The 12,767-nt window shown below is 44.4% G+C and overlaps 1 protein-coding gene across 1 annotated transcript in view; it reads right to left on the reverse strand.

Annotated features, from left to right (window-relative positions):
• The window catches only part of PRKCH (protein kinase C eta), a 199,735-nt gene that overhangs the window by 46,714 nt on the left and 140,254 nt on the right, over positions 1–12,767 (reverse strand). Inside the window, exon 10 of the mRNA XM_016198227.2 lies at positions 11,687–11,841. Coding sequence (XP_016053713.1) covers positions 11,687–11,841 — 155 coding nt within the window. The remainder of the gene's footprint in view (positions 1–11,686; positions 11,842–12,767) is intronic.

Here is a 12,767-nt window from a genome sequence, read left to right on the forward strand (position 1 = left end):
GGCAATATTTTTCAAGAAAATATTTAAAAACATTAAAAATAAAATAAAAATCACCTACGTTACCTCAGACACTTAGACGTTGACATGATGGCATTTACCCTCCTGGAACTATTTTTCCTACAAAAAGGTGAACTGAACTAAGACAACGGGGCCTTCTTTTTGGGTGGTTTCTCCTGACCACAACCACCATTTGCACACTTGCAGTCACCTTAAAGGACCCCATCCTCTTATGCTCACAAGGACATTACTGAGAAATGATTTTACTTTCAGGATCCTAATGTGATATTCACACCCTATCATATCCAGATAGAATCAGCACTGGTTGCCTATGGGGGGAGGGGCATGGGGTCAGGGATTAACTGAAAGGAGCACCAGGAAACTTTGTGGGACGATGGAAATGTTCAATATATTATTTGGAGTGTTGGTTCCATATTGTCTATACTTGTCAAAATGTATCAAATTATACACAAGATCTATAGGGGAAAGTGATCTGGAAAGATAACACCAATACCCATCATCAGAACATGTGCTCTGATCTATTTTTCCAAAGAATGTTCAAAAAGTAAACATTACTAAGCATGTACCACAAGACCAGGTCCCAACAAAGGTTCACATGCACCCCTATTTAATTCTAATAACTACCCTCGGGTGTGCATTTCAAGGATCTTCATTTTATCAATGAAGAAACTGAGGCTTGAAGGAGTTAAGGAACTGACTCAAAATTCCACAGCTGGGAAGTGGCAGGCCAAGCCTGGACTCCAAGTCCCTCGAGCCCTGGAGAAAATGTTGTAATACATTCATGCCTTTGACTCAGCAGTAATACCTCCAGCAATCTGTTGTAGGGAAAGAATCAAAGACTGATCCAAATGGCTGTGTACAAGGATATGAACACATCATCATTAATAATAGAAAATCAACTTAAATGTACTATAAATTAAGTACGTCCATACAGATAGACCACTCTGTATCAGTTAATATTAGGTTGAAACAGAGTGTAAGTGACTTTCAAGGTAGGAGAAATGGTAAAGAAAAAAAATTAGGCTAAAAAAATATACAGTATGACTTCAACTTTGCTTCTTTTAAAGAATACATTTAAAAACTTTAAGGAAATATAGCTGAAGAAAAATTATTATCTTTCAGTGGCAGGACTGTAAGTTATTTCATTTTTACTTTTTATATTTTACATTGCAACACTTACTATAGGGTTACTTTTATAATTAGAGAATAATTTTATTTTAAAAATGAACAAGGGAAAATTGCTCTTACTAATGAAAATATACCCAAAGAAATTATATATACACATTTTTATGACAAGATTATTTCTGTACAGCCCAGTTTGAAGATATAGCCCCTGAATAACTTCGGGTGTTAATATTATTCAATAACTTACACATAACTGTAGAAAAGTGAAATCACAGTCATATGTGCAAAACATACATGTGGGTTTAAGGAACTTACAAAGCAATGCCCAGTTTATAAAAGGGTCTTGAGGAAGTTACTACCTTTTCTTAGCAGAAAGGCACAGAAATTGGAATAGGTCACTGTTGAAGTCCTCTGATTACAGCGGACAGATCTAATGCAACTCGGAGAGGGATTAGCATCACTTTAGGCAAAAAAGTACACAACTTTAAATCTGCTGCCAATGCTATGAACCTACGTTATCCAGGGTGGCAATGTGGCAGAAGAACCACGGCAGAGACCACTGTTTTTCAAACCCAAGTACCGTGTGGCTCCTTTTAAAAAACATTTGAAGAAATATTCACAATGAGTCACTTCCTATGAAACACCTCTCATTTGAGAATTACAGTCACAAGGAAGAAATTGTGTCTTAACAGTTGATGAAAGAATGATTAATATTATCATCAAAATAAACATCTAAAATTTAAAAATTCTTGAAGAATTAGAACTATCATTTGAAAAATGCTATTATGGATGCTCAAACATTTCTTTTTTTTTTTAGTAGATCAGAAAAAATTCTCAAAATGCTCCCACTGATTAAAAAAAAAAAAAAAAGCACTACTTGAATTCTGAGCAAACCATGGGTTTGGACCAGTATAATGCTGGGGATAGCCTGTGGCACAGGCCAGTGACAGTGCTGTGGAGAGCGAAGATGGGCACATCATCTAGATTGAGGTTGGGGGTCAGGGAAGTAAGGAAAGTTCCCCAGGGAGGTGACAGCTAAACTGAGACAGCACAGATTAATGGGAATTAGCTTGACAAAGAGGAGGAAAGGTCCCTGGGCCAAGGGAAAAGTATGTGCAATGTCCTGTAGATTGAGGGAACCGAGGTAGGGCTGCAGACTTCCGTGACCTTGAACAAGTCATTTACTTGCCAGCCTCAAGCTTTCTTATCTGTAAAGTAAGGACAACACCACTGACCTTGGAGAGACTTCATAAGAAGTTAAAAGTAAACAGATAAAAACTCCTTCCAGAGGCCTTTATCCTGAGGACTCCGTGGTCGGGCCGTGTGGCTGTTACTCCACGTGGTGGGATGGAGGCGGGGGAGCCGGGATCAGCTCCTCTGCTCTGCCGGGCACCTACTCCTCCCGCTCTCCCCCAGGCCCTGACCCTATGGAGCACCCTCCCTCCTGAAGGTTTGTCCCGTTGCTCCTCTGTCATCGGTTCTCTCCCCCAGATCCGCACTAGAGCCGCTTCCTCGGGCCCTGAGGTCTCTGCTCACCTGCTCACCCACATCAGAGCCGCCTTTCTCAGTCCTGTGTGAACTATCACAGCCATTCCCCTGAGCTTTCTCCCCGCACACAGCTCTTTCTCCACAGAAGCCGTCACCCCAACATCCAGTACACTTACCTTTGGTCTGTCTGACGACCTGCATAAAGCTTAAGCTCCCAGAGGCTAAGAGTTTTGTCTTATTTCCTGTGTAGAACAGTGCCTGGCACACAGTAGGTGCTCAACATGCGTTTGTTAGAGGGATGAACACGCACCCCAGCTGGAGGGCAGGGCCGTTCTCTATTCTTTTATTGCCTCACAGCCTGACACAAGCTTTGTTTGCACAGAATAGACATTTCACAATTAAATTACTTTTACAAATGGCAGTGTTTGTCTGATACCAGGATCAACTGACTGTATTTTCATTGCTTAGCAAACAAATCTAAGATTGTGTTTAACTATAATGAAGCGATAGGTTGCTTGGTCAGTTTGGTGTGGAGAAGAGCAAAATGGATGGTCTGATTTCATTAGCTGTGAAATCCTTGACCACATTTATCAATTAGTTGCAAATAAGCACAGCCTTTGTTGATGCAAAAGGTCAAACACCGATAAGGTTGCCCGCATAACAAACAAAGTACAGGGAAACAGTCCCAGTGTTCCACGGCTGGGATATCTTTCTGCTACTAATCTGGGTCCTTTGAGAAACTGCATTACTGGGACTAAGCTACCAGGATAGTCACCCCAACAATGGTCTGAAAATGTGCCTGAATCTCCCTTAAATGAAAACCAAAAATTTACCAGAAATGGTGAACTCAAAGTGAGTTCAACTCCTTCCCCCAAACATTAGAGACACAGCTGAAATTTAAACAAAATGCAAGTGTGGTCTTCAAGTCTTACAGTCTGTCCCGTATGCAGCAGGTCTTCCTAAGAAAACTATCTTAAGGGTTTATGATAAGTACATGGTAAGCATATTAATTACATATAATTTCAAGATATTGCTAACATGCCAAGAAAGTGGTTTGATTTGAAAGAAAAGCATCATCAGACTTAGTTTACTGTAAACAGTTGGTCTTCAAGGGTTGGTTTTACCAGCTAGAAATCCAATTTCTGTGAAAATTCCCTATTCCTGAGGAAGTATCTTGAGAATAATTTCAGCTCAAGCCTACGCTGTAAAGAAAACCCAAATCAGCTGCTAGGATGCAAAGAATAGTATCTCATACTGACCTGGCGTGATTCAAAGGGCTTTCACATTCTCACCTCCTTCTGATTTGAGCTTCACTAAGACCTGACAAGGAAGCCGTGGCAACAATGCCCCCAAAGGACAGATGGCAAACGGGCTCAGAGCATAGCAGCCAGCCCAAGTCCCAGGACCAGCAGGAAGCAGAGCTGGATCTAGCACATAGGTCTTCTGAAAACCATAGCATTCTTTTAGTTGAAAGAACACACAGGGGTGGGTTTACAGTTGTAATACAAATAACAAATACAATAATTAATAAATAATAATACAACAATAAACTCTGTTCCATGTACTCACAGCTGTAAACTTACTTTTGTCCACCCCTGTATGTCGACTCTTAAACTTTACTTTAAAATGAGTGATCTTTTTCTATTCTTTTATAGCATTCTATTTTAAGTGGAATTGCACTTTGGGACACAACTCTAAATGATGCAGTATATCAAGTTTTTGTTTTGTTTTGTTTTGAACCCTGGAGCCAAACGTAGGCAGATTTCTAACGGGGGCTGGTTCTCTAGGGCTCTGTCCTTTGCTCACTGTTCCATTTAATACACTCTTGTTGGTTAATCTCACCCAGCCCTGTGATATGAACTAACAGCTATGCCCTGGTTACTTCCAAATATTTAGTTCCAGCCCATTCTCTTCACTGGGCTCCAGTCTCATAGCCGCCTGTCCACTGAGCATCACTGTGTGTCTCGGTACCTGACATACATTACGCCTCCAAATCTCATTGCCTTTTTCTTCTACCTAGATTTCTTCCTGGGCTTCATTATCCATTGAACCTTCTAGCTTAACTCCTAGGAATGATCCCAGGTTTTTCTTCACCCCCTGGACCCACCCAGCCACTGTCTATTCTACTTGCTAGGATCCATCTTAGGCTACGTGGCCATCCGCTGTGCTCCCGTGACACCCTGGGCATGCTCCAATCTTAGAACCCATTTGCCATTACTTACTCATGGGCCACCTCTCCCACCCCACAGAAAGAGCCTCAAAGGGTAGATACCACGTCTACTTGTTTTGTATCTGTCCCTCCCAACACAAGGGGAAGCTCCGTGAATGTTCTGAGTGCAACTGCATTTTCTTCACTGAAAGGGAATGAACAGTATCAAATGCCTCCAGGTGTCCTGATTAGCTCTCCATGTCTGGAGGAAGCTAAAGATTAAAACAAAATTTTCTAACGGTGACTTTTTTTTTTCCTGGAGGTGGAAAACAAATTATAAGTGAGCCATCCTAAGAGGACATACATTCTGAGAAGCAATTTACTGTCTGAATGTTTCTGACTTGGATTTCCTCATCTGTAAAGGAGAACGTGGCACTAAGTACTCTTGGAGGGCACAGCTGACTCTAATATTTTATAATTCCATTGTTGAAAATAAACACATAGAACTGGACACAAGAAACTCACTGTGAATGTCTGGCTCCCCCAGGGATTGGCAACATGACCAGCCTGACCTAACTTTTAAATAAATTATTTACAAGGTTTGCCTAATAAAATCCTGAAACCATCAAATAACAGTGAAATCTCGGGGATAAAGAAATGACCACTGTGGGAAGATATGCTTCCTAGTCTCCAACTACACTAGCCTTCCTCAAAGGCCTTGGCTTTGCCATGCTTCCTCCTGACACTGGGCATCTGTGTGTGCTCTTGCTCACCCTGAATGCGCTTTCCTTCCCTCTTCACTAGTTGCTCAGCTCCAGAGCCACGGCCAGATGAGCTCTCCCTGTCAGAGGCTCTCACGCACTGCAGTGCATTCCTCCTCTTTCCAGCGGGAATGTCCTGTTAGTGTGATTGTCGGACTGATGACTTTGTCCCTCACTAGACCGTGCTCTCCACAAGGGAGCAGTTTTGTGTTTGCTCATCATGTCCCTCTCCTTGGCCGAGAGTTGATGCTCAATAAATGTTTGTAAAATATCTCCAAAGGTTGAGCGAGGGAGGAGAAAGGTGGCCAATGAGTTTCATGGGGGGGGGGGGGAAGGCAGCTGCGCTAATCAGCTGGAAAGCCTCTGAGCTGTGCCTCACATCCTTGAAAAAGCATCTTAGGAGTCAAGGACTGAAGTCACTTTCTGGTGACAGTGGAGGAACAGGCACGGGATGAGGCCATCATGTGGCAGAGCAAGAATGACAGGCTAAGAAGAAGGGAGACAGGCCCTGGCTGGTGTGGCTCTGTCGGTTAGAAGGTCATCCCATGCACCAGAGGGTGGTGGGTTCGATCCCCAGTCAGGGCACGTGCGGCAGGCAGCCGATCGACGTTTCTCTCTCACATCCATGTCTGTCCCTCCCTCCCTCCTTCCTTCCCGCCTTCCTTCCCTCCCTCCCTTCCTCCCTCCCTCTTCTAAAAAAAAAAAAAAGAAGGGAGACAGGAATATGACTAAAAAGTTCAGCGTTCCAGTAACAATCTGGGTAAGGGCTCACAGCCAAAATCCGATGTGAAAATGAGTGAGGTGCTGAGAACCCCACGGCTAGCACATCATCTCTGTCATATGAGAATAACAAACGATAATTTGTAGCTGTCTTTGCAGCAAGCAGGTAAAGAGCAGACCCACTTCTGGGAGCAGAAGGCCTGATGTTCTCAGACGGCAAAGGGAAAACCAAACTCTTAAATTTGACGTTCACCTTCATCTAAAAAAAAGACTTTTCTCACTAGAATGAATAGAACAAATGGAATTAAATTCCAATAGAGGAGAGGTAACAGTTGGAGTCCAAAATTCCAGGCTCACGCAAAGGACATTTGGAGACTCTGAAAGTCTGCCGGTAAGAAATAGGAGTAAGAGAGATGCCAGCAGATGGGAATCAGAAAGATGTTGCCACAGTTCTCGAGAGGGGGAGAGAAAGATATCAGAGAGCAACGACGCAAGCATGTGATATTCATCACTGACCCAACACGCAAACTGATTTGGATACAGATGACTTGTGAATTCTTAGGCATGAAAGCAATGCTCACAGAGGCTGCCTCACAGTGGGCTCTCCCAGCAAAGCTATGCTCAGCTAATTTCAGAACACACAGGTATCTGGACTCAGCAAGCACCTGATGGTCCCTTATGATATCCATGATAAACAAGAGTCAGATTATATCAGAGACTGGTATGTTCACACAGATCCAACAGTTGTGTTCAGAGCCTAGCTTAACATAACCTATCTTGGAGGGATACTGCTAATCTTCTCAAATTCTGAATTTAAAAAATGTCAGATTAGGTGGAGATTGTTTTCTCAATTAGAAGAGATTTCAAAGGTGGTTTTCTTTAAAAGCACTGTGCTACATAAGTATACAGTACAAGATAATATGTCCGGTCTAGTAGTCAGCGTCTGTGGGCCAGTTCCACGTCGAGAAATTGAGAGCAAATTCCCACAGTCAGCACCTGGAGCTTGTGGATGGAAAAGGGGTCACAGGCTAAAGCTGACAAGCTCAAGAGAAGCCACATGGAGGGCCCTACAAACTCAGAGACCAAAAGTAACCACAGAGAATGGTCTGAACATAAAAATTCCTAACGAAAAGCCGATGAAGATCATGGCAGGTAGTCACACTCTAGGCCTGTAGCTTCCTTGACAAAGGTCAATCTCTACCTTAAGTCAGTCTATTGTCTTTTTGCATCCAAGATAACATACCTTTGGGAGGTCAGTCTCCTTTTCCAGACCCCTCAGGGTACACCCACCACACCAGAGCACCAGACCACAGAGCCCCTCATGGTTGTCTTGTTCCCGGAACACCATCTCTATGTGCTGTGAATGCTCATTGTTAACTATGCTATACTCGCCAATGTGAAAGTACACGTCCCTCCATTTCATTGTTTATCTGATCCCAGAGATGTCCCGGCTTTGCTTTCTCCTGCCTCCCTAATCTACCAGCCAGTGGATTTCATCCAACCCTCCTTACTCTCCTCCTCTTATCTTAATCTATAAAATAAACTGTAAAACTGCCATTCCCTGGAGCAGTTCCTCAACCCATTGAAATTGTGCTTCCCCATAATTGTCAGTCTGGCTCAAATAAAGTTATAAACATCTCTACAAGCTTTAGGATTAAATATTGATTATCATGTACCCGAGAAGCGAGCATGCCAAGAACTGCCTAAGGCACAAAGTGGTCAGACTCATGAGTTGAAAATTGTGTGTTGAAATGCTCTGTGCATTCAAGTGTAATGCAATGAGGAAGAATGAAACCAACTGCGCTCATCTAGAGCGTCTTCCCCACTTGACAAATCTGAGATACATCTACCCTTTGTCCACAATAGCAAGTCCAATGTGTGCTGGCTGGCATCAGGGGTTCGGGTTGAAATGTCAGTGATGGCTCAGTTCCCCGTGAATACAGCTCATGAAACATGAGCCCATCGCGGGAGGGCAGGTACATGGGATGCATACCCCTTTATCTCCCTAACTTTTCTGCAGGGTTGGACTCTGGAAAAAAGTCAATGCCCATGTAAGATTATTCATGAGCAGTATCTGGGCTCCCAATCAGCCAACAAGCCCAGGACCTAGGGATGAATAGTCTTTTTTTCCCTTAGCAAAGTGACTCATTAACTGCTGACTTCCAGCCTTCTCCTTGATCTCTGCCCACAGCAGGCTCCAGACCTTCCAACTTAAGCTCATGGGGCAGACCTTTCTCTTGATGTATCTCCTGGGAACTAGGCTTCTGTTCCTTCATGAAATGCAAGTGAACAAACACATTTGAGAATTGGGGTCAGAACCAAGGGGAAAAGCACAGAAATGTAACTGGCCTGTCTCCTCTCTTATAGGCACGGTTGGCTAAGAGAGAGAAGAAAGTCATGTTAAAGGGAGCCTAACATGTTACCTTCGAAAGTCCTGCTGGACAATAGCTTGCAGATGGTACCATCTTTTAATTTACTGGAAAATAAACACTGTCAACCCCTCCCCCCAAACCTTCCCATTAAACAAACATCAACTCTATTTGGATAGGTCAGAGACACCATCCAGAGATATCATTAATGCTCTGATCATTTAATCCTGGGACATGTATGGTAAACGAGGCTGTCTGGTGCCCCCACGTTTCTCACTGTGCTTTCTGGATCAAATTCGCACCCTCTGTGACACCAATGTGCCCTTTACTGTGTGGAAACTCCAAGGACTTGGCTTTCAAAGGCTTATCGTTAAGACTCCACTCTCAGGCCAGTACCCTGAATGGAATTCAACTGTCCTGTGACATAAATCCACAGGACGAAAACAGCATTTGCATCTATCTTAATGAAATGTGCTACCTTCAAAGTCAACCAGGGCAGTTAGAACCTGCGCATGGGGTTCAAGACAAAGAGTAAATTAAAATACATTCTCAGAACTGAACCACAGGTACCAAGAACTGAAATAAAGCTTCTCAGGATGTGGGCTGACACCGCTTCACCAGAAACCATGTCAAGTTAGTGCCCATCCCCTACACTGCGAGACACGAAATGTGTAGATGCAGAGGTGGGCATATCCCACACAGGAAAGCAAGCCTGCGGCCTCACAGCGAGGCGACACGGCGTTTAAGTGAAGCCCCCGAGTATTCAAGGAAACGAATTTAGGCCTTACAGCTTTTCCCCACTGCTGTGATCTAAATGTTTGTGTCCACCCCCCAAATTCATATATTGAAATTCACCCCCAAAGATGGTGGTATTAGGAGGTTGGCCTTTGAGGGGTGCTTAGGTCATGAGGGTGGGGATCTCATAAATAGAATTAGTGCCCTTATAGAAGAGGCTCAAGAGAGATCCCTAGCCCCTTCTGCCATGTGAGGACACAGCAAAAAGAACTGCTGTCATCAGATACTGAATCAAGGCTGGCACCTTGATCTCAGACTTTCAGCCTCCAGAACTGTGCGAAGTAAATTGTTGTTTATAAGCCACCCAGTCTGTGGTATTTTCTTATAGCAGCCCGAATGGGCTAAGATACCCGCTCTGCCTCATTTTCATGAATGAAAGCTGCCTGATCACCAGAAGGGACATAAGAAGCCATGTGTTAGTGGTACTGGAAGTATGTAATTCTCTCCTGAGGGGACAGTGTAGCCCAGGGCTTAAAAACATAGTTCGAATTCTGGCTTCACTACCAGTTAGTGGTCTGGTTATGAAGCCTTTTTTAGGCATAGTCATTCATCTAAACAACACGAATAATAGTACTGTTATATGATAAGTTAGGAAGATCCAGGGGGAAAGGCAGGGATGGTGCTGAGCCTGTATCAAGTGCTCAGTTTAGCTCCTGTTGCCATTGTTATTCTTACTTTGGTTTACAACAGAATTCCCCTCTAGTAGGGAAGTTACTGTTCCTAAAAATTAAATATGGGGAAGGCTCTCTGTGGGGTAGACAGAGCAGAGATGGATGGAGAAGCCACAGACTGGAGCACAAAAATGATCTCAGGCCCAGAGTCTGACACCAGCACCAGGGAGGACCCTGAACTCCCTCCGCCATCAGAGGTTGTGTCAGCGACTACTGCCAACCCTGCGCTGGGCAGGACGCTGAGACAGGGCAAGTCCGTGGGAGAGCCTCCAGGAGAACGTGGTGCCTGGTTAGGAAAGCTCCCCGCCGGGCCTGTCTAACGTAGCCTGGGGTAGCCCCCGACCCAAGAACGAGCAGAGATTCCCGGGGACCTTCGAGGGTGAGTCCCTGAGGTCGCGCAGCCCGGCTCCAACTCTGCACCCTCCGCCACCTCACAGCGGGCGTGGGGACACCCAGCCGAGGCTTCCGCACTTGGCCCGAGATGGACTACAGCGCATTTCTGTGCAGGGCCTGTGCTCCTCCTTCGCTTCCCACGTCTCTCCTGCATCGCCTGCCATCCTGCTGCAACCTTACCAGTCTCCCTCCTCCTTTCTATTCTGACTCTTGGGGTATTTGAGACGATTCCCTGTAGTTAAAGTCTCTTACACTTTGATAATGATGTCAGTTCTGTCATGAGCTCGCAAAAGGAATAGCACATAGCAAGGCTAACGAATAGCAAAGTTCAATCAGGAAATTCTTGATGTCGAAATTCACGCTCCTACTATAAGAGAGAGAACTTTTCTCAAAAGACAGCAAAAACTGCATCTCAAGAGGAAATAAGAGTACACATGGCAACAAAGTTATAATTTGATTTAAAGAGTAGGATGAAGGTGGCAGCAGGGAAAACAGGAAAATTGAAGAGTAACAATTGCCTGACACCCACGATTACATTTCCCACCTTACCTAACCTTCTGTCTGACTAAAGTTTCATTTGATTCTCCTTGAGCTCTAACAACATCAACCAGATTTCAAGCCCTTTCCATGTATTATGACCACAGGGTTGTACGTCATGAAGTGGAGCCAATATTTGGGAGGAGGCTCCAAATAAGAAATATCATCAAGCAGGACGTTGCCCAGCGATAGTTCACCTCCTAGAGTCTTGACTGGTGAGCCGCCACCTTATCTGACTATGATTCTAGTTACAGCAACTCAGGGCAATAGTAATCCTCACTCATCTGTTTAGGCATGGATTTTAAAAATGCAATGAATCGTTTCTAACATTAAAACAGAAAAAAAAAAAGAGAGCGCGCAACAATGTGTTCCGCACCTTGCAGGATTTGGTTATAACAGGCCCTTAGCAAACCCCAGCTGAGCAAACACATGGACAGTCTCTTCTCAGCCTCTCAAGCCTATTTTCCGAATACCACGTGGACGCAAGTTTTACTTTGCAGGAATGTTGATCACTACATTATATATTCTAATGGTTGCTCAAACCTTTGTGAGTTGAATTCCCCAAAGATTTCAACATCATGAGAAATGGAAGGCCGGATTACGCCAGGAGAGGGAACAGGTTATGAATTGCGGGAGGAGTTGCAAGCAACCAGAACTCACCTGTAGATGATGCCCTTCTCGTGTAGGAACATGAGCGCCGAAATGATTTCTGCCGCATAGAAACGAGCTCGTGCTTCATCAAAGCGGCGAGACTTCTGAATGTGGAACATCAAGTCACCTCCGTTTACAAACTCCATCACAAAGAACAGCCGGTCCTGGGTACAAGCACAAGAGAGCACCCAGTCAGCATCGGGTTACCTTGGGCAGCTGCCTGGGGAGAAGAGGCTGTCAGGTGGAGGAACTCAAGGAAGCATCCTGGCAGGGGGTCCGGGCAAAGCAGGGTGGCTCTGCTGGCGTTAGATCTCTGGGAGGAGGTAGGGAGTACTACCTGGATCTCCTTTAAGGAATTCCACACAGCCTTGAATTTCTACATTAAGTAAAAAGCAGAGAAGGCATCGGAAGCCTTTGGGTCTAGTTCTAACTCCGCACCTCAAATGCCATGTAACCTTGAGCTTTATTTTTTTAGACCTTCAGCATTAGTAAAGTGAGGACACTGATGCTAGCCCTACCCAAATCGTAGGGTTTTATAAGCTGGGAGAGAGCTACATGCCTTTCTCCTGGAACATGCAGGGTTAATCACAGGAAGTAAGGGACATCTAATAATGCTATAGCCATCACGCCTGGGCAGGGAACAACCACAGAAAAACGAACATGCTTTGGCCAAATCAGCCAACAGCCATCTAATGACAGCCTCAAAGTAGCCCCAACATCTGAAATATCATTCAGTCCATAAGAAGATTCCTGAGCTGGGAGTGGGAAGGTCAAGACAAGGAGATGCTGTCTCTCCTGGAAGGAGCTCTCAACCCAGCAGGCGAAAAGGGCTCTTTAAACAGTGACTGATACTGTGTACTAAGTGCTGTGCAGTGTTGTGAATCAGGTGCTGGGGAATTAGGAGTGCTCGACGAAGAAATGCTTCAGTCTCAATTAGAAAGTGATGTCTCTGAGACTGACAGTGTTAAATGCTTTGTTTCAGCAACCTCAAAATCCATGGATTTCCTCCCACTAACATTCGTGAGTCCCAGGTCAGCTGGGTGTTAAATTAGGTGCTGGGAACCCAACAGAGTAAACAGGCGAAAAATAG

Source organism: Miniopterus natalensis, chromosome 1 (genome assembly GCF_054644295.1).
Source record: "Miniopterus natalensis isolate mMinNat1 chromosome 1, mMinNat1.hap1, whole genome shotgun sequence".
Lineage (NCBI taxonomy): Eukaryota > Metazoa > Chordata > Mammalia > Chiroptera > Miniopteridae > Miniopterus > Miniopterus natalensis.